This window comes from Chamaea fasciata, unplaced genomic scaffold, assembly GCF_029207755.1.
Source record: "Chamaea fasciata isolate MVZ Bird 193981 ecotype frontalis unplaced genomic scaffold, bChaFas1.0.hap1 SCAF_7, whole genome shotgun sequence".
Lineage (NCBI taxonomy): Eukaryota > Metazoa > Chordata > Aves > Passeriformes > Sylviidae > Chamaea > Chamaea fasciata.
This window is the reverse complement of record NW_027094092.1, coordinates 7,837,524-7,865,317: the sequence shown is the minus strand read 5'-3', so window position 1 is coordinate 7,865,317 and position 27,794 is coordinate 7,837,524. Positions and strand designations below refer to the sequence as shown.

Below are 27,794 nucleotides of genomic sequence, written 5' to 3'. Positions count from 1 at the left end.
TTGCTGTCAGAGTGTGGAAAATGAAACCTGAATGTTGTCTTTCCTGTTATGAAACCTTTCCTAATCGTAGGGAAAGGGGTAAAAGTGAAAACACGGGAATGGGACATGGTGTGTGTATGTGTGTGCAAGTGCACCTGTGTGAGTATTTATTAATAAAAGTTGTGCCAAAGAATCCCAGAGTCATCAGGGTTGACAAAGACTTCCAAGGTCATCAGGTCCAACCTTCGACCAGACACCTCCATGTCCCCTAAACCATATCACAAAGTGCCACATCTACTCATTTTTTGGACACTTTCAGGGACAGTGACTCCACCACTTCCCTTGGGAGCTTTGACCATTCTTCCAGTGAAGAAATGTTTCCTAATCTCACCACGCGATGTCACACAGCACTTTGGATTTCTATACATTCATATTGAGTATGAACAGTAATTTTAAAAAGATCCTGTCCCAAGCCCGACAGGTTTCTTGCGTTGGTGCTGTCACACTTCAGAGAGATCAACCAGTGCTCATTGGAGCCCAAACCAGGCAATTAGGTTTGTTTGTAATGTTAGCAATGAGCAACATAAACCTTGCAGCTGGTTTGTGTCTCTGGCCATTAATTTTGGACGTTGCCAGTGTTAATAACCAGGGAAATCACACAAGTGAGAGCAGCAGCATGTGGCAGATGCAAGAGTGGGTATGTGTTACCGAGCTTGGAGCTGGGCTTTCCTGGACCATTTCCAGCTTTGACAAGGGGAACTTTAGCTGAGTAAGAAATCCAAGCAGTCAGTCCTGGAGTAGCTGGCAAAGGTGCAAAGGCTCCCCAGGCTTTGGGAAAGGGAAATAGCTTTTTTTTCTTTCTTCTTTTCCTTGCAGGATGCATTCCGTTGTAAAGAATTAAAAATCAATACCAGGGTGTCATGCTTTGTAAACGTTTATCATTTATTATGTATTTAAGTGTGCACAGCACATACACCACAGTCTTGAACAGCACCTGTATAAAACTACAGACAGATTCTGGTAAATGGTGAAAGCTCATACCATGTAACATTGTTATCAAGGTTGCATCACAATATTTAAAAGTTACAACTACCTCTGAACATATCTCGTGTGAGGCCGTTGGTTGTGGATTTAATGAAGCGAAAAGTGGCAAAGAAGAACCATTCCCAGAGGGAACCTTTGTGATCTGATTTTGCTGTCTGAAATCTGGAACAAAATCATCAGTTGTCAGAGGTAGTGGTGATAAATACACAATGATTACTCACATATAGAAAACATAGAAAGTACAGAAAATTCCCGATTTTACAGAAAAAAAAAAAATCCTTAGGTGTGACATTTCCTTTTCCTTAATTATTTTTGCTATGAAGGCAGCTGCCTTAAGGTCTGGTCCTGGTCTGCTCTGATCTTACTGAACTTTGGTGAGTGGAGTTTCTCTTCAAGGTCATGTGTAAGTAGAGGATACAGGCAGGTCTAAACCATTACAAAGGAACAAAGGCTTTTATGTAGGAATGTAAAGAGAAAAATTTTAAAAAAGCTGAATCAAAGATTTGTGTGTATTTGGAAATAATTAGTTTAGATTGGAAGATGATCTGTAAACATCCTCTAACTCATCAAACATTGTGGTTTGTCCTGGTTCCCACTTAACGTATTGATGCCCCAAAGATGAAGTATCTTTTGAATAAAAAAATAGAAAAAGGAAACGGGGAAAAAAAAAAAGAGAGAAAAGGCACAGGAATCCTTTTAGTGATTCCCCCATAATCAAACCTATGTTTTCCTTTATCACATTAGAGACATGAGTTACGCTTGCAAAATATATAAGGAAAAAATATAGGGTTACTTGATGACGATATAGTACTGCAGCCTGACAGCTGCCTGCGAATATTTTCACCATGATTACCCTTACTAAAAGTAAACCACTGGGTAAAGATAGCTCAAATGTGACAAGGCTCAAATAGGGCGCAACCGACTCTATCCTGGATACTTTTGGCTACATATGGAAAAAAAGAGAGATTTGGGATTATAGTTGTTCCCCCAGGCCCTCCTCCAGAACTTTAAGCCCAAGCAGGAAAGCAGGTACCTTCCTCCCATGCAGAATTTGTTACGAGACTGTCTTTGAGAGTTAGTGAGGTAGAAACTAATCAACTTTGTCAGGGAATGAGACAGAAAAAAAAAAAAAAAACAAGCAGCATAATTCTCCTTCCAAATACTGCAGCAAAAATAATAAATAGTACAAACCAACCTGAATTCCTCATCATCAATCTAAATTCTCTCTGTGGAGCTTGTTTTTGCTACAAACCAGCAGATGCTTTTCCCCTGTAGAAAAGCTAGGAGTGTTATAGAGCTCCCCACACTTTTAAAAATGAATGTAGTCTTCAAATAAGAAAGGGAATTTGATTTGAGTGAAGCAGAGCTGGTTCACTGTAGCGAGTTGCACAGTGTGTTTGCTGGGGGATGGACAGACACGTTATTTTTTTAGCCTTGTGACAAGCAATTGTACCAAATAAAAGCTCCCATTGAGGGCCACAGTTGATGTGAAGAGAAGACCCCAGCCCCAGCCCTGCTGAGCCGACAGAGGTGTTCCAAACCCCCGGAGGAGATGGACTGCAGGGCGGTTCAAAGTTCAGCGCTGGCGGATCTAAAAACAGATTTGCGGGGTAGCTGCGCAGCCCTGTGCTCCAGTGCCGGGGGAAACCGATCCCGTGGCAGTGAAATAGCAGAGGGGATCAGGCATTGTGTGTGGCTCCAGGCTGGCATCCCAGCCAGGCTCCTCCTGCTCCCGCGCCGGGAGCTGTGCTGGGAGCCAGCGGCAGTTTGGGGAATGCGCAGGGGAGGACCAAGCCACCAAAAACCCCAAACAAACAAACAAACAAACAAATTCACACCTGTACAACAATAAACACCGAGCAACACACAAACAGTGCAAAACGTTGGGAGAGAGGAACTGGATGTCACCTGGCTTAGGACATGGAGTAAGTAGCAGCACACCTGTGGTAACTCAGAACTGAATTAAATAAACCACAAAGCAGAAGACTTCTACTGTTGCACCATGAAATGAAAGACCTTGGGTTGGAGGTTTGTTTTGTTTTCAGAGATTAAAAAAAAAAAAGTAACTATAAATAAATTTTGGGACAATATATACAGATTTAAATAATTAAATATCTTACACCTACTCTTGCATAAAACTTTCCAGTAAAAGTGCACCATGTTTCTTTTCCCCAAAGGTGTTCTGCATCTTCCCCTGTGCTGAGGTAGGTCTGAAGGGAGATGTCTCAGATTCTAGGAAGAAAATGTGTCACTGTCATTGTGGGAGATACTTTACTGCCTTTCTTTGTTCTTCCATTTTTGCTCAGGGCTATGTACATCCCGGGAAAAATCCTGGATTCGTAAGCATTGTAGTTGTTTGGCAGGAGAATCTCTTTGAATTTGCACTCGTCATTGAAATGGGCCTGAAATGAAAAGGAAAGAATGAGAGGGAAGAAATTTTAAACATCAGGTGTGGAAATATTCTTGCTACCAGGTGTAGAAGGTGTGTTGTGGACAAATGTGCAGGTGAGCCCCCTCCACTTAACAATCTTTTGAAGTGGCCTCTGAAGCTTCAAACAGGACTCAGGAACCAGAAGATCAATTAGGGATGCTGTGCCCAGGCCAGGCACATACACCTAAATGTGGGAAGGACACCCATCGGGGGGACAGACTCACCTTAACAGAGCTGAGGTGGGTAAGGCCCAAGCCCAGTTCTGTGGTCCTGCTCATCAAATTGCTCCTGGTCGTCCCACCAGCAACAAATTGCCTGAGAGGCTTCAGAAAATTCAGAATACTGGCACTATCTCATGTTGCTTGAGGAGAAAGAGGCATTTTAAAGCCACTCCTCATGGACAGTACTTTTTGCTTCTTTAGATTTAAAATCAAAGGAAGTATTTGGATGACTTAGGTTAATGGATCAGGAAAACAGACCTGACTGCAGGCAACCTTTCAGGGATGTGGTTTCATTTGCAAGTGTGCACAAAGAGGGACAGGTCTTGCAAGTGTCTCATCTGGAAAGGAACAAATGAACTCATCTCTTATTGCTGGGCAAAAACCTCGGGGTTTGTGAGAGAGGTCTCAGCCTGCCAAGATGAACACTGCATTAGGGATTATTTTACCCAGGACACCAGGGCAGCAGTATCCCTAAGAAAGGATGCATTTTGGTGACTGATTCTGTCTGGCTTATATATAAGTCAAAATTCTCTGTAACAGGACCAATGCCCCAGAAAATAGTTCTGGATTCCTCATGCCTTCCTATGAAAATGTCCCAGTTACCTCTGACATAGTTTGGCTCTTTCTCAGCCCAAGTTTCTTCACCTGGGCAACATGACATAGAAATTCATGGATGAGGAGGGAGACCCAGGAACATGGGTTTAAAACTATGCTGATCACAGTCACTTGTACAGAACTGAACTCAAAAGCAGGAGGACAGCTCAACATGGGCATAGATACAACCTGCTATTGTCCACCTCAAGTATATTTTACAAGATGTCTCTAGCTTTTCCAAAGATCTCATGTAAAAGAAGGTCTGTATTGTTTCCTAATGCATCTTCCTTCTCATAAAGAGAAGTTCTGACCCCAAGAGTGCTGAACTGCCACGGGAACTGACTCAAGAGCATTAACAAAGAGTGATCAATAGGTCACTGATTCATCACATGATGAAGGGTCACTTGTGGGGGCCTGGCTGATCACAAGTTCAAGTGCCCTCTGAGTGATGGAGTGAGTGATTGCCACACCTGCCTAAGGCCATTTGTACTTAGATATAACAAATATATGGACTAAGCCTACCTTGTGGTCTTGCCACACTGATCTGACTGATCTGTTGGTCTATGAGGTAGGCAAGATTGCAGCCATGGTTGGGTGACTACAGTTTTTATGTGAGAACCAAGTAAGTGTTGTGCCGAAGAGAGGGTTTTGCTCCAAAAACTCAGTAGGCAGCATAACTGGGCAGGACAGCTTCTGCTGGCAAGGCAGGAAGGGCTGCTCTGTGCTGCCTGACCCAGGAGGGGGCAAGGATGGGGTTAGGGCAGCTTTTAGCACCATGCACACATCTCACCCCAGCTGACCACGGCCCCCTCCCCAGGCACACACTCAGTGGCTACTCACAGATCCATAGAGTTTGCCTTTGCTGTTCATGGCCACAAAGAGTCCACTTCTGACACCAAATATGCTCACCACGCCTCTTTCCACAGGAGAAATTTCCAGCAGACCTGCACAGGAGACACAGAAATCAGGGGGACAAAAGGGTGTGCCCTGGAGTGTGTGGTGACTGTGTTGCCTTCACCCACAGGCTGCCATCCACAGTATGGATCCCCATATCCCAGTAGTGGGAAATTTGTGGGTGGCCACAGAACCCCAACCTCATACTCCACATGCTGCCCTATGCCCCATTCTGGGACCTCTTCTTTTAGCGAAGTATCTATTTTTATTTTGCCCCCAGGCATCCTCTTGTGTAGACAAGGTTAAAATAAGCCAGAGTATGCTTAGGGCAAATGAAACATTTGTCATCATGCAACTTATATCCCCATTCCTGGATCTTATTGTTTCAGTTGGATATCAGAGTCGTGGGGCCACGGGGTTAAGTCCCCAGCAGATGCTTTTCAAGTTTGGGGGAGAGCTGGGCTTGCCCCAGCCCCTGCTCGGAGTGGGCGGCCCACGGCACTGGGGATCCTCCAGATGTTGAGGCAACCCCGACACCCGATGCCTCACGGCGGCAAGAGGACAACACGGCAGCAAGGGGACAACAGCAGCGCCGACGAGCCCCTCCGGCGTCCGTGGCCGCCCCGCCACCCGGGGCTCTCGCCACCCGCGGGGGAGCCGAGGGGCGCAGCCCGGCGGTGCTGCCGGCGGCCGGACTTTTGAGGGAAACTCGAGATCTGCCATGCACCCACCCTCCTTTTGGGACATGCCGTTCTCCGGGGCAGGTCAGTGGAGCCGCTCGCGCGGAACTGCCCTCCGGCGGTCCCGCGGGCGCGGAGCGTCTAACCTGCCCCGCCGCGGCGGTTGTATCTTACTGTATCGATTCTCGCTGTGAATCCCATCGATGCGGCCGTCGGGCAGGACCTGGATGTGGAAGCCGATGCCCACGTTGCAGTAGAGGCGCCGCAGCCGTTTGATGCCCAGGAGGTAGTCGCCGTCGCGGGCGGCATCGCGGCGCTCAACCGGGAGGCGAGCGACGGAGCGGGCGAAAAGAGCCGCGTCCCAGCGGCGCTGGCGGGGTCCGGCGGGGAGGCGACCCGGGGGCGACCGGCCACGCACCGCCCCTGGCCACAGCAGCCCCAGGAGCAGCGCCGGCAGCAGCGCCGCGGGGAGAGGCATCCCGGCTTAGGGGCGGATAGCCACGGGCCGGCCGCCGGTCGCTCCGAAAATACTCTGTCCACCCAGCTCCCACTTTATGCTGAGGTCAAAGAAGGGGAGGAAAAAAGAAAACCAACAAAAAGCCAAACAGAAAAAAAAAAATTAAAAAAAGTAGAAAAAAGAAAACCAGAAAGCAAAGCAGAGAGCGAGGGAGGGAGCTTAGTTCTCAGTCCCCCAAGGATCTGTGGTTTCCCTGGGCTGGCTGCATGGAGACGAAATCCCGGGAGCAAGAGCTTCTGAACTTGATCTCAACTCCAGGAGTCTTGTCTGAAGTGCTGATCTTCTTCTATAGCTGCTCAGCCATAGCGCTTTAGCCCTAACCACGATATTTATATATCCATGTGCGTTGGTACCTATTACATCACCACCTACTGCTGTCTGCTGCAGCCCTCCGGCTTAGCTGAAAGTCAAATTATCACCCCTAGATGCTTAACAGCTCTGAAGCGTCTTGAAGGGAAAGGGTGAGCAGCACTGGTGCTAAACTAGAGGGACAGCACAAACTTTTAAAAAGAAAAGGTCATATTTTACGTTCATCACAGCAACCTTTCTTTCTTTCTTTCTTTCTTTCTTTCTTTCTTTCTTTCTTTCTTTCTTTCTTTCTCTTTTTCTCTCTCTCTCTCTCTCTCTTTCTCTCTCTCTCTCTCTCTTTTTCTCTCTCTCTCTTTCTCTCTTTCTTTCCCTCTTTCTCTCTTTCTCTCTTTCTCTCTTTCTTTCTTTCTTTCTTTCTCTCTCTCTCTTTCTCTCTCTCTTTCTCTCTCCTTTTTCTTTTCCCGTTTTATCTTCTTTCTTTATATTTTTCCCTTTCTCAAATGCCTACAAATGCTAATGCAAGATAGAAAAATCAAAGAACGCCCAGCACACTTTGCCCCAATACAATGTATGACTATGTAAATCTGTGGAATTTCAGCTTTTTGCTGTATCCAAGCGACATGGTTTACAGTTTGCTGGATGCAGAAAAAAAATCCCTTCATTAACAGCCAAAAACTGTTGTTGAATGGGAGATTTTAGAAACGAAAAATGAAAGAACTTGCAAAAAAACAAAACAAAAGAAATAAAAATTAAAAAACCCACAAAAAAAATCCAAAAACAAAGGAAAGGACTAAAGTTTAAAAAAAGCGGGAAACATTTAAAGAGGTAGCAAGTGTTCGAAAGCAGTGATAAAGTTTTTGGTTCTAAATAGCCCTTTAAGAAATCTGGAGTAGGAGACGTGGAGCTCCCTCTTGGTCACTGTACTGACAGGGGCTGTGGTGACACAACTTTATTCCAGAGCCCAGAGGCAGCCGGCTCGTGCAAGTATTGCTGCTCTTTTTAAATGGAGTGGTTAGTTTTTAATCTTCACTTAGATACTGCTGCTGCTGTTGTGTTTCAATCATGCGTTTGTTCTTAGGTAATTGCCTCATTTGATTGAGGTTCCTGGAAATGAAGCTCAGCATTTAAAATGAGGAGAAGTTTTGACCCCATCAGTTTAGAACTACTTTGCTTAGAGCAAATCCCATATATTTTGTCACCTCACATAGCTTAAGCCTCGACCCTCAACAGGTTTTCAGCACAAACAGGTGAGGAGACATTAGGAAAATTTTGGAAGGTCCTGAATTAATCTGAGTGTGTTTCGGGGGAGGGGGGACAAGTGGCTTGTGACTCAAGCCCTTTACAACCTGAAGCCAGTTGAGTCTTTCACGCCAGTAAAGCTCTCCCGCTGTTCCAGCAAAGGATGCGAGAGAAAAGAGAATTGCCCCAAGGCAGATGACAGCTCACCTAGGTGCGAAAATCTCTGACCTTTGCTAAACCTGAGCAAACTTAGATGATGTGCTTTTATTTCTACTTGTGAGGTGCACATGCCACTGCTCTGGGGGTGATTGCAATCTCCTCGGTTAGTTTTGTCCCAGCCTCAAGCAAGTTCACTCCTCTGTGTGTGTTCAAAGACAACACAATGTTGATTTTTTGATGTGGAGGTAAAAATGCCCCATCCTTAGAAATGTTCCAGGTTGGACAGGGCTTTGAGCTGCCTGGTCTAGTGGAAAATGTCCCTGCCTGTAGCAGTGGGTTGGAATGAGATGATCTCTAAGGTCTGTTCCAAACCTAACAATTCTGTAATTCTATGAAATCCACTGATATGAAAAGCACAGGGATTTACTGCGTTTTTATTTGCATCAGGTCCGTCCAGACCCACCCTTGCACCTGGTAAGCTGAGAGGCTCAGTTCTGGGTGCAGAGGCTGTGCATCAGCCAGAGACCAGCTGCTCCCAGGCTTGGGAACTGCCCTGCTCCTCAGGGCTGTGCTGGACACCTTCTCCTTCCCAGGATCCTCAGGACGGTGGGATCCCACCTAACTTCAAACTCTGAATTATTTGCTCTTTGCAAACAGCAGCGGATGAATTTGGGATTAAGTTTATTTACTTTCTGAGGGTTGAGGAAAAGGAGCGGCACTTCTGCTGACACACCTACCTGGCAGCTTCCCTCCTGCAGCACAAGGATGGCCCGTGGCTGATGGGCCAGAGCCAAGTCTGCTTGGCCTTACTGCCACAGACTGCAACTCTGCCTGGCTGAAAGCAGTGTGAACTCTAAGCACCTTCAAACTCCGGGCTAGGGATGTGCCCTGGAGGCTCAGCAAGGGAGGATACCTTCATCCCTTTGGGAAGTATGGAAATGGGTCCTAGAACACCCTGTTTGCAAGGCCAGGTCCTAAATGGTTACACAGAGACTGCAGAACAGCAGGTGACATTGCCACAACATCACAGATTAATAAGGGATACTTCTGCAGCACTATTCTTAAACCTGCCACAGGATTAGACATCAGTCTTTCCATCAAGGCTTCCCATGAACTTTTCTGTGAGGAAATGCAATGAGTTTCCAGCTAAAAAGGAAACAATGAGGTTTGGGGTTGCTTTTAAGTTGTCTGTATTCACGTGTGTGTGAGCCTGTGTTTGGGCTTCCTATGAAACCCTGGTCCTGCTGCTATAAAACCCTCCAGTTTTTCTCACTTCCACCTGGGAAAAAAACCCACAGGCATGGAGGCAAAGCAGAACCACACCACTTTCAGTTTGCCCTGGGTGTAAATGACAGGTGGAAGACGCTCACCTTTGGGGTCTTTATGCTGTAACACAGATATTGTCAGTCAGAAATTGCTGGCACAGGAAACCATTAAAGCAGGAAATTCCCCGTGGAAGCCAAAAATCAGTGTCAGGCAGCCCAGAGAAAGGAACTGTCCCTCCAATGTGCCATCAGCTTTCAGGCAGTGAAGGGGAGTTGGGTGTCTCCAGATCACCCCATAATTAATTCTGAATCTTACATATCATGCCATGTTCCATTGCTATGTGTCCCCACTCTGGTGGACACTTTTCCCAGCAATAATTTAGATGTTCAACCAGGTAAAATATCTCCGTCTTAGGCTCTCTTCCCTAAAAAGCATTTGTGGATGTCACAGTTCAGAGAGCTCTTGTTTCCAAATTCCTCTAGGTTTAAAGTAGAAAAAAGAAGAAAGGATCCACAGAATTCAGGTCCACACTCAGGTTCAAGCCCCATATCATGGATTCTGAAGGGAAAAGGGAAAAGCAGAAGGAATCTTTACAGCATTATTTTACAATTGCTCTGGCTTAGCAGCCATCCAAATCAGGCTGTGTGTCTGCCTTTCTAAAGGGTCCCAGGTCCACAATTTAAAAATCAATTTACATATTTATTAACTCCAGTAAATAGATGTAAATGACCCTGAAAGTTATTGCTCATGAGCTTGTCTCCTGAAGGCAAATATTTCACTGAGACCCTTTGGTCTGCGAGGATGGGGGGCTGGACTGGAAGGGGCATGGAGAAGGATATTGCGAGGAAAAAAATCCCTTTCACCCTGTTTGCAGGCTGCGAAGGCATGGCGAAAAGGCACCCCCAGCTCCCCCTTTTAATTACAATCGTTTTGGAGGACAAGCGGCCAGCACTCTGAAGAGGGGCAGAGCCTGGTAAAGCTTTGTGCCCTTCACATCTGGCTGCCTCCATGTGTGAGCAGGGGCAGTGGTCCCGGGAGAGGAGGCTGCCTGGAATGCTGGGGTCACCGGGAGACCTGGGCCATGCCATGCCACCTCTGCCTCCTGCATGACACACACCCCCACACCCCACCCAGGGCCTTGTTCCTCTCTCTGTTTGCAGCTGATCTGTTTGATGTCTGTGTGCCTGCACTGCTTGCTGGTGCGAGGGTGTTCTGGTTTAGGGCAAATCTGGGAGAAAACCCCTGAAATAGGGTCCCTCTGGGAAGCAAACCCAAACAGCCCCTCTCCCAACTGGTCCGGGGAAGAACTTCCTTGGAAAAAACTATTTATTCAACAAACAAAGTGCCCACAAGCACAAAGAATGAATAATACGAAACAATAAAACATTTCGTTGTTCTGAAATGATATGGTGAATTCAGAAAGTCCCTGCTGTGGGTAGCTCAGCTTTCTCAGTCTCTTTATCCATCCCTCCAGAGGTCCAGGCCCCAGTGGGCTGCAGGTGCCAGCTCCTGGTGCTCCTCTGGGTTTCTCAGTCCAGACCAGGCTTAAACAGTCCCAAGAAAAGGAGAGAAAGAAAAACAAATAAACAAACAAACAAAACCCCAAATAAACACCACCAGTCCAGGAAGATTCTCTGCCTCAGCTAGCTAAAACTAACTTTAGCAAAGAGATCTCTGTCCCGCTGCCTGTCTGAACCTCAGCCGAACACCCAGCCTGGAGAAGGAATGCATAGGAGTCAGGCAGCTTTCTCAAAAATACACTCAGTGCTTCTCCTTCTCCCCTGCTTCACTCTCAGAGCCAGTCTTAAAGGCACAGAACACAGTATACAGGACAAACAGAACAGGAGATTGGGGATACAAACTTCATAAAGTCACCCTAGGACAGAGAGCCTCGCTGTGATCAAAACCTCATTATCTCTGGCCGTGCTGCTCTGTTCCACCTTGGAGAGGGGCAGTGGAGGATAGCACCAGCAGCCACAGCACTGGGCAGGCAGTAGAGGTGACAAAAACCTCCCTCCCGTGGGTTTGGATGGGTTCAGTGAGGGGGCTGAGCATGGCTTGGCTTGGGATGGGTGTGGAGGCTTCCAGCAGCTACTCCCTGTGCTGCTGGGTAGCTGGTGCCGTGCCACATCACTGTGCCGAGCAGAGACCAGAGGGGACATGGCTGCGCCTGTCTGGGTGGCTCCTGTGGGGCTTCAACAGCTCTGAGGCTGCAATTCACACTTCCAGCTGGTGTCCACACTGCTCATGTGCACCCACTGCTGCAGGAATGGGTGCCCAGGAGTGCTGGGAGATCAAGGCCCAGACCTCTGGCTTTCTGGGGCTCCATCCAGTGCTGTGGCAGCCCTTTCTCGGCTGCTGTGCTTGAACTGTTTGCTCTGTTTGTGTTGATGTTCCTGCAACATCACCGCAGAGGTGTGAGCTGGGACACTCAAGGCCACTCACCAAGCAACCTGATGTGGCCAAGGCAAAGCCATTTCCTTGTCCTCCAGGCATATGAACAGCTCTCCGGTGAAACAACACATCCGGACAATCTATTACATCATCTGCTTCTCAAAGTTTCCCAGGTTGCAGCTTTGCTCCATGCTTTTCTTTTGCTCTGTGTTGTCCAGAGCAAAAATTCCCAGCCCTACAGTCACCACTGCTCTGTATTTCCAGCAGTTTTCTTTGCTCAGGGGCTTTTGCTCCATAATCAGCCCTTCTAGCTTCATGTGCTCCCTGTTGTCCACTGTCCTCACCTTTTTCCTGTAGCTGTTCTACTCCCTCATCCATCCTCAGGACAAGCAGCGACTTCCTTTGTGGAAATTACATTCTCAGACATCATCCAGACCTTAACTGGGTGGTGGGATGAGTGAAGAAGGTGGAGATCTGAGGAGCCCTCAAGAGCACCACTGGAGTTTGTGTTACTGAAGAGCAGGACTCAGTGGGATGGGACTATGGGAAGCCATCCCAGATTGTTTTGGGGGGGGTGAACGTGTTCTGGGTTTTTGTCGCAGCCTCAAACCCCTCATCTTTGTGTAGTGTGAACCAAAGTTTGGGAGGGAAATCTGCCCAGAGCACAGATGGAGAAATATGCTCAGGAGGCTCCAGTTACTCATGTTGGGCTTCGGAAACGTTTATTCCCAGCCAGGCTCACTCCTAGGCTGAAGCTCACACACTGATGCTTTCATACTCACTGCTGACGTTTCTGCATGTGCTATTTTGTCCTTCCTTGTCCTGTAGGCTTTTTACCTATTGAAATTATAAACACTTTAAAACTAAAAATATACTTTTTTTTCCTTTTGTCAGATTATGACACTCATACTTCTGCTGATACATTACTTGGCAATCTGCCAAACAAAACTGGTAAAAGGAAACATAATAGAAAATGAGTGTTGAGAATCAGAGTAAGCATTTGTTAAGCTTATTTTTATTATTATTATTGTGGGAAATAGTAGCTTAAGTTGACTTTTTGTGTGAGAATGTTTTAGCTGACTTCGAATGCAGCATAATTGGTTTACACCAATCTGTTCAACATGTGGCCTCTCTTGCATGAATCATTTTTTACCCATGGCTAAAGTGAAGAAAACTGGCTGTTGTAAGCAAATGACGTGTATTGCTGATTTTTAAAACTCCCTAGCAAAGCACCACTTAGAACCTGTCAGAACATATATGGACACAGCTGTACAATCCATAACCTCTCCGAGCGTGCAGGAGACCAGCTTTTCCAGTTGACCTTAAGTGTCACAACTGTGAAAAAAATCCTCTGCTTTTCTGATACCACCAGTGGTATTAGCAGTGGCAACAGCTTTATCTTTCACTCTGGCACGCAAAAAGCCCTAAAAACAGGTATAAAACCAGGTCAGCACGTCATTACTCCTGATGGAGCCTGCCAGAAACATCTGTAGGGTTTTGATGGGTGAGTTTTTGGAAAGCAAACTGCAAGCCATGAATTATGCACAGGTAACAGCTCTAGAGCTTGAAGATCAACCAGCATGGAGGTTGCTCACCAAATTCTGTCTTGTTTGAGGGTAGTGACAGCAGTAACACGTCAGGTAAAATGTATTTTCCTCCCCTTCATTTGGAAAGCAAAGCTGAGAAGGTCTACAGCTGAGCTCTGTAGCTGAGAAGCACATTGCAGCAGTGTGTAAAACAAGTTTCCTGTCAGCAGGCATGTCAGTCATCTGTCAGCAGACCTGTCCAGGGGATTTGGCAGGGGTTTCGTTGCTCACTCTCTTTGTGCTGTTGGATAACAGGCCTGGCAGATCACAATGGGAGCCAGTTCTCACTCCAAGTTCGGATCACATGAGTTACAGGTAAATAAGTTTTGGATGAATGATCTTTGCGCAGAAAAATCCCCTTAACACCAAGAGACCAGCAGAGATGGCATGGCTTGATTTTTGATTTAATAATTTAATTCCCCTTGCTATTCAGGGCCCAAGAGCAGCTTTGTTCTAGTCAGCCATTTTAATATTAACTGTTTTTACTCCCATCTTTCTCATTTCACTGATAAAGCTTTGAGAGCTACAGAAACATCAGCATTACAAGAATTAATCCATGCACCTTAAGAAATGACAAGCAAAAGGAAACAGTAAAGGCTGCTCATCTCCTTTTGGATGATTCCTCATGCTGCTCTGAGGGCTCATTTCCCACAGGGTTTGCTTTCGCTCCTGTAGGTGAAAGAGGGAACAGGACCAGGCTCTGAGTTAATTTGCTCCATGCAGCCTCCTCAGTTCTCAGCAATGAATAATGAAGATTATTAATTTTCTTGCATTTCAGAATATGTTTATCTTTAGACCAGAAGAATGTACAGTTTCCATCCTACCAACAAGCTCTGTGGGAAGAGATCCCCAGGGAATTAGCTCAGATATTTACCTGGCTTGGGACTGCTTATTAATAAGGATGAGATAAATGCAAATTAGAAATGTCCAATTTGAAGATTGTCTTGAGGAAAAAAAAACAGTCTTAAATGAGGCAGTCAAGAACAGAATGAAGGCTTTGGTATTTTTAATAATTTCCAGGACCCACCTCTGATTTCCTCCATTGATTGTAGCTCAGCCAAGTGTCCCTCCTGAATGTGTGTGTCCTTCAAATGCTGAGTGCAATGGCGTGGCCATCTAAAACCTCTGAGCTGCCACATCCCAGCAGAGAACAACCCAACAGCTTTTCCCCGACATTTTCCCTTTGCTACTGTACCCCTGAAATAACAGGTAAATTATTGTATGGAAGGTGCCACTGAGCTCATTTCCGTGTAACTCCCTGGGATAATGGAATAAAACAAAACGAGCTGTGGCTGCACAAAGTCTGATCCCTACCAGAGACACTGTTTTTTACATCAGAGCACACCCACTAAGGATGATTATTTGGATTACAAAGCTCCACGTGCATTATTATTGATACTGGCAGGAATGGAGGATGCACACAAGAGCTGTTGGAATCAGGACAGCGGGGTGGGAACGACACATAACAAGGGGAAAACTCCCTGCCCAGGGAATTCAGACAGTGCTGTGCAGTCACTGCTGTGCTATTTGCCACGTGCTATATCCAGTCACAGAATATTCCACTCAGTGACATGACCAGAAAAAGCCCTGCGAACCCCAAAGTCTTGGAGTCTTATAATAACCCCTGAAGCACACCCTCCTCCACAAAAGGAGCCCAGAAGTGCTCCCACTGACCTGCCAGGGGCACACTGCATGCAGTTTGTTCTGTATTTAAAGAGTCAGGCAAAAATCATAGGGGCTGATTTCAGTGCCTTCATGGCCATCTAACACTGCTCTGGAACAGGGAAACAAATATTTTTAGCTCCCCTAATGAAATTTCAAAATGTTGGAATGAGGTGTTACAAAACTATCTGGAATTTTTGGAGTATCCATTTATTTCAGTGGTTGAAAACTAAATTCAGGTACCAGTATTGGGTGAAAAAGGATTCTGTCATTAAATAAAATATATACTTTCAAAATTAATCTGCCTTCTTTCCCGCTTCCCCCTGCCACTTTCCTCTTTTTAATTTGCAAATTTATATTCCTGAGAGCTGCTGGACCAGCACAATAGGAGGCTACTTGTCACTTGAAGTTCAAATGCAGGATTTCAGAAAAAGGAAAAATATAGGAGTCTTTATGAGCATTGCTTGGATTGGAAGACAAAGTAACATAATAATGGTACAATAGTTCTTACTGTAAAATGCCATTTCTATTGCCTACAACACCATACATATTATCACTATCGTTTTCATTATTCTTTTTCTGGGGGAAAAAAAACCCCAAACATTCTAAGACTTCAGTCCCAAGAACCCCAGAGAAGGTGAGTGTTTGCTGGTGTGGGCTCTACCTGAGTGGATTGGATTCCTGGCTAGAACTGCTGCTGAAAAAATTGGGAAGATGAAGTAGAGAAAAGAACTGTGCTGGCAAGTGTTGTTATACAACATATTTTGACAGAACTTAGAAAGTTTCTCTCCTCCCCTCTCTGTCATTGCAGTAGTTTATCTAAATTGCAGCAGGCAAGTTGAGGAGTGTATATCCAAAAAACTACCCCCAATCTCCCTCCTGTACCAGCTTTGTACGTGCAATCATAATTCAGAACCACAGCAGCAAACCTCACACTCAGTGTTGCAGATTATTTTTTAACAGCAGCAAAATCCCACTATTTTTTACCAAGCCTGAGGAATGGTTTACAACCCATTCTTAATTTTCCTGGTGCTTTCAACTCAACATGGACACAGGCTGCAGGATCAGTTCCCAAATACAAGGGATCATGATTTGATCATGTTGGCAAAGTGGCTTCAGGAACTCTTCCCTCTTGGGAATGTCCTGCCGTGGTGCTACTCCTGCATCACCAACACTGTACTTTGTCATTTAAGGCAAGGTTGCATATTACTCTAAGTTAAATATTAGTATAATTTGCATAATACTATAAGTTATATATTTCTAAAGCTTCTGTGACAATTAGGGATAAGGGAATGACATTTCCATCAGCTGCAGAGGCAAAAATGCAGAACACCTTTGCTCATGCACTAACCCTACCCTGCCGAAGGAGCTGCAACACCTCAACAAAAAGGTCACAAAGAAATCTGTCAGATGCATTTAAAGAGCAGTCTGGAATCACCAAATCCCAGCCAAATATATCTCGCTGTTGTTACAGCATGAATATCATTACTTCTATTATTAGTAGCAGCAATAGTTACTATTAAGGTTATTATTGGCCATAATTTTTATGGTGGTACCACTTAGGAATTCCCTGAGGAGATCAGGGTGCCAATGCAGCACACTCTGTGTCACTGTTACCATGACAGTTTTGCTCTGTTTGCCAGTGTGTTTTGGCTAGAGAATCAGCTGCTGACTCGCTGTGCTCCAAGTTGCTGAGCAATAAATCCCAAACCAAATTCGGGACCAGATTTCTGCTCCAGGTCTCAGTCCTGTGACTTGCCATGGAGGTTGCTCCAAAATCCCGCCTGAGTCTGCTGAGTTTCTCTGCAAAAACACCACTCCTACCAAAACTGGAGGTTCCCAAGTCAAGTTTTTGAAAATACGTGTTGCAGGGAAGCACAGGAGGTGCTGCTGGTGAGATTGACACTAGTGAGGGTTATTTGTGGGAAACAAGGAAGATGAGGATTATTTCTTTGCAGTACAAGCAAATAGAAGCACAATACATCAAGAAGAAGATATTTAGCTAAGCAGGATGAGACAAATTTGGTGAAATGTTACACGAATGCAGGCGAGATTTCCCTGACAGATTGTCTCAAGAGATCCATGAACTGTTGTCCTGGCTCTCAGCTTGATGTTGAACACACTAATTTTATTAATCCTTTCAAGACAACTCAGTGATTTTACTTTTTTCTCTTGTAGCAAAAATGGTCACTGCACACGGAGAATGAATTTCATTGCAGGTTCATAACTCACAGGTTATGTTCCCCTTTAAAATTTCCATAGGCTTCTGGGCAGAGGTATGTGTCCTACCCTGAGCCAGAAGTGCAGCAGAGGTGTGTGAGGCGCCCTCAGCTGCTCAAAGAGCCCACAGAAGGAGGTACAGCTGCCCCAGGACCATGGGGTGACATGGATGACGGCATCCTTCTGTCGCCAGGGCTGCAACCCATTAGCATCCACGGGTAAAGCCACAGTCTGTGAACTAATGGTCCTAAACCATTACCTTGGGGTTGAAATCCTTATCACAAAAGCACCAGGGGTTGTGATTTGCATCTCTCCAAGTGTGGGTCCAGTAACTTCTCCATCTGTCATCGTCAGTAATCTCTCTGTGTAATCTTCCTCGTACCTCTGTGTCACCAACACCCCCACTACAGGTGTTGTGCTTTCTGATGGTCCACTTAGCACATTCAGAGGTCTCCCAGCATTGTTTGATTATGTCTTTTAGGGCTAAGATCTGATCAGTGTTTGTACACCCTCTTCTGAAGCTCAGCTGACTTTTCCTTAAGCCTGCCATTCAGCTGTGCCTGCTTTCTTGTTCACAGGCACTCAAGCAGATGTATCCTCAAACACAGCAAACAGGCTAATGCCTCTTGAGTTTTATATTCCTTCCTGCCACCTCCTTTTCTTTTTCCTTGGCTTGTTGTGAGCACAGCTGAATGCCAGGCAGGGACAAGCCCTTCCGCAGCTTCAAAGAACCCCGGCAGGGTCCCACGGAGGACACCTTTGTCACCAGCACAGCCAGGAGGGTGCAGGGCTGTGTGTCACACCAAGGGCTAGACCCAAGGAGCCACAAGGATCTGCAAGGCCACTTCATGGCTTTTGGTCTCAATCCATGGCACCTGCATTTGTTGACTTTTCCATTTTAATATTCCCCAGCATGTTTTAGCAATGCTCTTTTCAGCAGGTTTCCGCTCTCACTTCTCTCCTAAAGTCCTGCCTTTTTTCTGTCTCCCTTGTCTATAAAATCAACTCTGGAGAGATGAACCATCCTGACAGGTTTGTGACTGTTTGTGTGGAGCCACGTGAATTTGTGACCTGCTGCATCTGTCTCTCACCTGCCAAAACACAGAGATCTCTCTCTGAAAGGCCTCTTTAGAAATACAGAAGAATTAAAAGTACAATTAGAATTTGGTTTTAGGTCCTAATTTAACCCATATTTAGCCTTTATTCAGGCTAATCACAAAATTGATCTGTCTCTTCACACTAAACTCTTTACGTTGAAAAGACTTCTGTCCTTGATCAGATTTTATCTGATTAAATATTGATACAGATGTACCATGATACAGGGAGGCAAAATGGTACATTTATTTAAAAGATCATGAGCATTCAGAATTACTTGTTGTGATTCGGTGAAAACAGCAAGCCTAGGTCTCCTCCTTTGGCCATCTTGGCAACAGCTTTCTGAGAACCCTCTCCATCACTGCCAGAAGGCTCTCACAGCTCGCAGATGTCGTGGCCAAACTCCTGAGAGAGGCTGAAATTAAATTAAATCGGGTCTCCTTGAAGCAAATATCAAGTCCCCTCTTTTGTCACTGTTACTAAAAAAAAAAAAAAAAAAAAAAAAAAAAAAAAAAAAAAGATACTGAGGAAAACAATTCTCTAACATTTCTGTGTTGTTGTGTTGTTCAAACGCTGCAGACTGGCATGAGGCATCACAAAATCCTGCAGTGTAAGACACTGCTCTGTACAGCTCACAGGCTTGCTTGGTGCTGATGTCAAACAGCCATTTCATCCATTTTTAACAAAATAGTACTGCTCATGGCAAAAGCAAACCCATTAAAAATAAATAGCGTTTAATCCAATCAAAATAGTTATGTCAGTGTTCACGCCTTGGCATTTTAATGCTTGAATCTGTATTTTGTAAAAGCAAAGAAAAAAATTTAAAATATATTTCACTAATAAATTATTTATATCATGTGGAGTAAAAATATCTCTGGACCATGAGGAAAAATTTGTGATGTTTTATTTGAGCTGGAAATCAGTGTAACAATTAAGGCTCCCAGCTCAGGTTCCAGGAAGGCATCTTTCTTCCATTGCATTTTTCTGTGTCCCTCTTATGCCAGCTCTTATAAAACAAGATACCACAGGATTTAATTCTAAAAATCTAATATTACTGCCTTGTGGTGAACTGAATACTACAGATTCCTTCTTGATAATACTGTCTCATGGGATTCCTGTGTGGTAACAGAATCTCCTGGGATTCCTGTCTGGTAACCATATCTCACTGGATTTTGGTAGTATTTCTCCCATTGGATAACCCCAGCCGCACCAAATAAGCAGTCATAAACCTCACACTATCTTTATTCTACATGACATTATTTTGCTAATACCAGATCCTGGGGTTTTTTCCCCACTTTTTTCCCTAAATTGGAATCAGGGCTCTTAAGAGAAATGAATATGATGGAATATTTGGTTTGTTGGAGAAGAACAATGTTAAGATATTCCTTTAAAGAAGCAATAACTGGAATGCTTCATGGCTTTGTTGTACTTAGTCTTTAGCCATACATGGACTAGAAACTTTCTGCTGTTCTGAAAGTGAGCTATGGTAAGAGTTCTTCCTCTTCATGCCTGTGAGAGAAACCACAGCTAAACTGTTTCAAAAAGAATGTACTGAGCAGTCTTTGAGAGAGGTTTTCAGCCAAATAATGAAGCAGCAACCCAGCCTTTCTGTCCTTAGCCACTCTCTCCCCCAGTTGTTCACAGAAAGTTGATGGGGAAAAAAATCATTGCAACAAGTCCACAAACACACAGAATTTTGTTCTTACGGTCCTGCCTGGTGTTGCCAGAAACTTCCAGCTTCTCACAGGATACAGGGCCACCCTGGGAAGCCAAACTGGGAAACTCTGCCAGGAGAATTGCACATCTCATGGGGTTCAAACCTGTTCCATCACCCTGTAACACTGAAAGTCATTCAGGGGAGATCTGCTTTGGTTAGTCCTGTGAGATTTCCAGGCTCAAAAACTTTGTCTTGAGCTTTCCTTTGACTCATTTCTTGTCTCTAATGGCCTGCTTTTGAGAAGATATGGTTGGAGGATTTCCTCCAGGGACGGATTGCTGCTGAGTTGGGACCCAGCCTTGCTCATGGTAGGGCAATTCCAGACCATTTTCCTATTGCTATGATCCACCTCCTGGAGTACTCAGTCCCAAAAACGTGGGTCAGATGAAACACTGATGTGCCCTGCAAAGAATTATTCAGTAGGATTTGTGTCACTAAGCTCTTGGATGTGCCAACAGACATCTGGGCAGGTCTTGACCAGGTGGCTTTAGCAGAGTTCTGACCAGCTGCATCTCTGGCTCAGTAAGAGATGGAAAGTTTGAAACCCAAGAGATGCCACAGCTTGGAGCCCAGTGAAGGTGCCTGAAGAGCACAAATGTTAGAGATGAAGGAAGGTGAACAGGCAACACCTTCTATTAAAGCGCTGCGTGTCCAGCCACGTGTTCAGACAAAAAAATGGACATAGGCCTTTTTCTCTTTTCACAGCTGTCTTTCTGTCCAAATATAACACTCACAACTCCAGAACTTACAGCTGTTCTGAGCCCTTTTTTGAATCCAGACCACGCATCAACACCAGTTTTTTTCTGGTCCTGCCCAAGTCGTTGAATCTCATTGCACTCAGAGGTACAAGGAGCTGTGATAACAACCCCTGGCAAGTTGATGTTATTTTTGAGAGGATCAATAAAGTTTATGAAGCACTTCCAGGAGGTTAAGAAAGAAAATACGAGTGGCACACTTGATACCAGGTATGCCAAGACACCTTTATCCCTAAACCCTGCCATTTCCATGACGTTCATCTGCCTGAAGTACCACTGAAATCAGTGGGCAGGTGAGCAAGTGGAGGTCCTGGCTGGCACCTTGGCAGCCCCTGCAATGGCTGAGAAGACTTTTCTGGCTTTTGCTGTAGACTGGGATAACCACGAATGGTGTCAGATCAGGGTCTGCATCTCTCCTCTGCTGCATTTTAAGTCCCAGCTCTCTGCTTGGACAATGAGCTGAGAAAACCCTGTCAGAGGGTAGGACAACAAAACTCTTTTTTACCAGGGGGCTTTCGATGGTCTCTTAAGGGGCCATTCATGACTTTGTGGTGAGTCACCACCCCAAAAATACTGCCGGGGCTATTCATTCAGCGGGGCTAGCTGGAAACAATCTAGGGAACTCTCATCTTCAGGTCAGTGGGGGCTAGCAGCAGGGCCGTGCTCCGCCAGGGAGCGAGGGGCGAGACGAGAAAGAGCACGGCTCCCAAATTGCTCTCGTGCATGCTGTGCATGGGGACTGGCCCTGCAGGGAGGGGAAGGGCTTATTCCATGCCCAGAAGCAGAGTTGTGGGGTCCCTGTTTCACTAGGACGAGTATTTTTCTGCTTGAGGAATGATGAGGCTGGGAAAGGTTTCTGTAAAAGTGGGCCGGAAAGGAGCTTGGAGAGAGTTTGAGGGCGACACATGAAAATTTCTGCTGGAATCCCACACTGCCGGAAGGGTCAGGGAGCGACTTTAGTGTTTATCCTGTTTATAGCCCACAGGACCTTCTTAGGGCCTGAAGCCCTCCTGCTATAAAAATAGGGGTGAATCCATAAAACCAGCAGCAGCATCTCACATATAGCACAGCTCACTTCTTACAAGATAGGCAAGGAGCTAAATGCCTTAATTAGATGTTCACTGAGTTATTTTTTGTGTGTTGCAGCCAACGACACAGAACATGGACTCCTGATGGAATACCAAGGCAGTAAATCAATGGAGGGTCTTTGCTACCGTTCATGAAATGCTCCAGCTGTGCTCCTAAGGATTATGATGTCAACCGGACCCTTGATTTGAATCACAGCCTTGCCTTCACTCAGGGGCCATATATTAGTCTTGAAAAGCAGACAGAGTTTCATTGCTCAGGGAAAGAAAAAAATTTAAAAAAAAAGAAAGAGAAAGAGAGAATTGCTGAGCTGAAAATAAAATCGTGATGTAGGGAAGGAACACTGTGGTGCAGCCAAAGGAGACATGTGGTGACTTTCAATAAAAACCTCTAGAGACTTGAACTTATGGTTCTTTCTTCGTGTTTGCTTAGGATAAATTTCACAAGTTAAATTTAATTTTTCCCAATACTTTCAGACAGCACTTAGGCACCTGATTAAGTGCTCAGCTTTAGCAAAGCTATTACAGCAATGCCAGCTGACTTCAGTCAAGGATCTGGTCCTTACTCAGAGTATGAAATGTATCAGGAATCCCAGGAAACAAAGATGGATCATTTTCGACAGTGGTAAATTTGTCTGGAGGGCAAATATGTTTGAATACCTCTAGTGGTTATGCTTCTGCTTTAGGGCATGATCAAATCAGAGTTAGAATCATAAAAAACCCTGAGTCAGTGGAGACTGGACTGTATTCCACCAGACTGTGTTCTCAAAAGCTGTGTAAAATGTGCAGTTTTGCCTTAGCAAAACACTTGAAGATTCCCAGGAATCTTTTGACATTTAGCAGGTGTTCTCTAGCAATGATTGTAATAAATCTTAGCAACCCACGTGTAACCAGGCGCACACTCACACACACACACACACACAAAAACCAACAACAACAACAACAACAACAACAACAAAAAACCAACAACAAAAAAAAACCAGCTGAAGGATTTTCTAATGATGACCTTGAAGTTGTTGACGAGGTCACAGTGGCAGTGACATGCTGCAGTTTGCACATGTTCTGTGTTCTTACTTTCTTATTCCTACAGGAATCAGCTGCTGCCAAAGTATACATGATACAAAGTAGAATCTTGATTATCCAAAGCTCAGTCATAGTCTCTGTTGCCTATAATACAGTTCTATCCCTGGCATTCATTGCTTACACTGAAAAGTATCTCAGTTATTCAAAACCCTGGTTACTCAGATTCAGTGGCTGAACACGTTAAATCAATTTGCAGTTAATTCAGTTGGCTCAAAACCATTTCCCCTCTCACGAGTGTACTGAAGCTGTGCGAAGATTTGCACAAAAGTCACTCAGAAAGGGAGAGACCTACCTTTGCTTTTGTTGGAAGCAAAAAGGAGGAAGAAATCTCGCATAGCTCCAAAAGTCCTGGAACTGTTGGCAAGTTTGTATCCTTGCTGGAGCAAGAAAACCTCCTCTCTGAAATGCAGAATTACTTGAAAATGCTGCCTTGTGCTACCACTAAGGTTGAAGAGCAGCTGAAATACAGCGGGGTTGTAGAGCTGAGCCAGTTCCTGAAATGTAATCCTGGTTCTACTGCCTACTAACCCTAACCCTAACTCCTGCACAGTCATGGTACCCAGTGGGGATGGGAGCAGCCTGTTTTCTTGGCTTAGCATTTGGTTTATTTTGGTTTATTTTAGTTCCTCACCAGCCCATGTGGAGCCTGTGCAGATCTGTGCCAGCTCCTGCTCCCTCCAACACCTGCAGGACTGCCCTGGGGCTCCTGCCCAGGGTGCCATGGTTGGGCTCCAAGAGCCTCATCCCAACCTTTCCTGGGATAACATGAACTTCGCTTCCTGTGGTGCCTCCAAGTACAAGCACACATGTGCCCCTAAAGCTGAAAACATGGGTTTCCATCCATTAAATACAGCCCTGGTCTGCCACCACCATCTGGCCAAACAGAAAGTACAAGTTTGTTTCATAAATGAGTGAAATCCAAGCATCACACTGACAAGTGGATGATGCCATTGGTGTGAAAATACACATTTTGTTTGTCTCACATGAAATGCTTTGGTCCTGCAAGTGTGTGCAGAATGAAAACCCACTGGCCTTCGCCTGGCAGGGCTCTCCAGGACAGTTTTCTAAACTGATTCTCTTTTCTTCCCCACCTGCCCCTGCTTCTTTTCTTCTTTCTCCTCCATCTTTCTCATGGAGGAAATGGCCCCACAGGAGCAGGTCAAGGTGTAAGAGTATTTATCTTCTCTCTCTTTGTTTTTTTACCTGTCCGTGTCTCCTTTCCTTTTCTGTTTTACACATGTTGCAGGGAAGAGAGGCACAAAGTGTCTTTCAGTCTTTCAGTCTTTCCATTGCTTTTTTACCCAATGCTTCACTAGTCTAAAATAAAGAATAATTATTCCTTTGTTTAACCATCACGATCTTTGCAAAGAACATAACCTAGATTGTCTCCAAGATTTATCAAGAAAGCAAACTCTTGCCTAACCTCTCTAAGGTCTTGTTAGACCTCTCTGACTCAATTCTGAGGAGCTTTGTTTTACCATCCTGGTCCCCTTCTGGAAAGACAATAGAGAATCTCAGTTTTCATGGCTCTTTTTGAGCACATTTCCAGTAAAACACTTGAAATACAGCTTCATTCTTCGTTGAGAACTGGGGAAAGAAAGAGTTAATCTGATCCTGAGGTCTTTCTTCCCATATGCACCACTGAATATGGGTAACAGATACTTGGAGCAGACAGGCTAGGGGACACAAATAAACTCAGTTTCTGCTGCTGTAGTTTTAGACCCACGTTGCCACGAAAAAATGCCCAAGGATTTAAGAATAATTTTCGGTTGGTTTCACGATCTGAGCAACACATGCCTGTGAGCCTGTGATGTCTGCAGTGTAAACCAGGCAGGGTCACACCACAGCTATGCTGTGCCCAGCACTGTGTGTCACCTAGCCTCTAGGGACACTGTCTCAGGGGGACTGCTCTCAGACTAGCTCGCTTCTGACTCCATAAAGTAACATTTTCATGGCTTTTCCTCTTAGAAACACAAAAGGAAGGTGGAGCCGTCACCTGATGTCAATTTTTTTCTTGATTGCTTCTTTAGAAGCATCTAAAGGCACTGAATTCTGGTGTATGAGCCCATCTCTCCCTCCAAATTTTGTGCAAGGAGTAATTTCCTAAAGATAAGAATCGATTTAAGACAAACTATTGGCTGGTTATCACGTATGCTGTATTATTGGACAGAATAACCAAACCTACTTGAAGTACTTCCAACTGAAGATTATTTCCAAATGAAAAAAAAAAAAAAGGATATTTCCAAATGAAACAGACATTCAGTTCAGAGTGTGGATTCTTCTGATATTTTGATACTATCAGACCTAGTTTTCTTTCATTCAAGACAAAAATTTGCAGACCAAGCAGCTGGTGCCAGAGATATTTCCAAGCTGGTAGGATTGCACATCCCACAGGGGCTGGATCCTTCGGGAGTTCTGCAGTCACCCCCACTGTCCTGCGTTTCTTACATTTGCATTAGCACCAGGATGTCTCTAAATTCTCCTCATGGCTCTTCAAATCCACACATTTCAGCAATGAAAGGCACCACAGCGTTTAGGATTGATGCTGTGTGGGGAAAAAAAAAAAAAAAAAACCACCGCCTCTTTGACCTAAAAAGTGAAGACCTTGAACAAAAACCCTGAGGTTTTGTGGCCAAAAAGGGGATGTTCCCTGGATTTTAGAAAGGCTTTCCTTCTGCTATGCAGTGGTGGCATCTGAACTATTGCAGGACTAAAACGGGACAGTTCTCTTCAGGCATCTAAATTTGGAGTTGGCCCGAGAATGCTCACAAAGGAGGGCAGTTACCATCAACTGCTCTTTAATTATAGATCTGCTTGTTCACCTTCCCAAATCCTTCAAACCTTCTGAAAGGAAACAGGAGACATTTGAACTTGCAAACTTCAAAGGGCTGTTTAAGATAGCTTTAGAAAGAAATAGAGATCAATCAGTTCAATACATTTGCTCCCTATGGAAAGCATTTTCACCTCTGAAAATCCAAGGAGGAAGAGAGCAAATCTTTAATAGAAGAGAAGGCAGATATGTAGACTAAAGGACTGCTACCTTATCCAAGCTATTCAGTTTTGCTGTATTACTTAGTTCTCACAGGAGAACAAGTTTCCAAAATTTCCCTAGGGTTTCATACATATTGTCACTCTCTTTTTCCCTCTGCTTTGCTAATTCTTGCTCCTGAAATAAACTTTTCCAACATCATCCTTACAGGCAGTGCTCTTCCTGAGCACATCCAAAAAGCAAGGCACCTTTTGCTTACAAAAACAAAAACAAAAAACCAAAACAAAAAAACAAAACAAAAAAAAACAACAACAAAAAACCAAAAAAAAATGGCCTAAAATTGGAGAAAAATAAGTCAAATTTAAGTCAGTTTTTTTTTTACACCTAGATACTTTTCCATCTGCTTTTATTCATGAAGTATTTTGGGGTCCAATTTGTTCATATTTTAGAAGCTGGTCACTTGTTTTTGTTGTCATCCTAATGGACACAATAAAAAAGTGGAGGTTTGCAGCTGGCAATGTTTCCTTCCTCAGGTCAGTTTTTGTGCAAGGGTTGTGTCCACATCATGGATGTGGGTGAGAACATCCATTTCCCATCCATTTCCCATCCATTTCCTAACTCAGGTGCCTTCTCAGGCTATGAACCAACAAGTGAAAAACATGAGAAACAACCACAAAGAAGGGGACCTCCCTCATGTTGCTCATCTCCATGCTTGCAGCTAAGTTTTGCTGGGGACAAACCTAGGAATTTACTGCGTGGATAAACGCCCCTGGCCACAGCTAGGAATCAATGATCATCTTTAAAGATGCCATTAACAGAACAGAGGAAAAACAATCATTCTTCAGTCCCTGAATATCTGTACAGGCATAGGAGACCAGAAGCAACCAAGGGGTGATTGAAGACATTTCACATCCACTTGTTCAGCTCCAGAGGATGCAGGAATATCTGCCAGGATCTGGCTCATTGGGCGATACCCCTTTCAGTCTCCTGCTTTTGACAGGTTAGCATCCTTCCCCTCTGCCTCACCTCTCCACAGAATATGGAATAGTTTGGGCTGGAAAGGCTTCTTTGCTGGTGTATTTTCCTGCTAAAAGATACTTCTTTTGCTGCCAGTAGAAAGATGCCATATTTATCACCAAGGAAAACATTTTGCATTCCAAGAAGGAGAAGAAGAAGAAGAGCTCTCAGTAAAGCCCCCCTGTGCACAGATTATTGTTTTGATAAGACAGATATCAGCAGCTCCTATCAAAATCTTTTTGGCAGAGTAATAAGCTGTTATCCTTTGGTCCTTAGAAAACAATTCTGTACATCAACAATGCATAAACAGTTGGCCTAACTAAATTCCTCTCTTTACAAGGTCTTCAGCGTGTTGTTGGTAATTAATATTGAAATTAGTATTGAAGCATTTCCAATTCCAGGAGTGTAAAATTATGTGGAATCTCATTTGCTTTGGGTCCAAAGGTGTAAATGCCTTAGCTGTATCAATGTGGCAATCAGTGACTTTGTTATGACTAAACTTAGAAAGGTTTGGCTTAATTTTCCTGTATTCATTTTTGGGGAGGTACATTGTAAACTTCTCTCTTTTAGTGCTGTCCCTCAGATTTTGAGGCCAGGAAAAGGATTCCTGATTTTTAACGTTATAATTTTTTTTTCCCTGGAGGTAAATTTCATGTTACTATCAGAGACATGGGTATACAAGTATGAAGAATCTTATGCTTTCTGTCAGATACAAATAAGCACTGAGATTCAAAGTTTTCAAATTTTTTTTGTTAACAGCTTTATTTTCTGAGGTTATTGTTTAGGTCTGAAGAAGATTTTGGATGTCAGTGCTCCGGGGTGGCAGGGTGCTCAGGGGGAAGGTTTTCAATGCAACCC

General features: G+C 44.5%; 1 protein-coding gene across 1 annotated transcript; it reads right to left on the bottom strand.

The window, feature by feature from the left end:
* Positions 1 to 3,248: 3,248 nt before the first annotated feature.
* FGF4 (fibroblast growth factor 4) lies at positions 3,249 to 6,321 on the bottom strand. The gene is made up of 3 exons (XM_066186851.1): positions 6,018 to 6,321; positions 5,110 to 5,213; positions 3,249 to 3,425 (listed from the first exon to the last, which is right to left on the bottom strand). Exons 1-3 carry the CDS (start codon positions 6,319 to 6,321, stop codon positions 3,249 to 3,251), a joined length of 585 nt encoding a protein of 194 aa, XP_066042948.1.
* Positions 6,322 to 27,794: the final 21,473 nt, after the last annotated feature.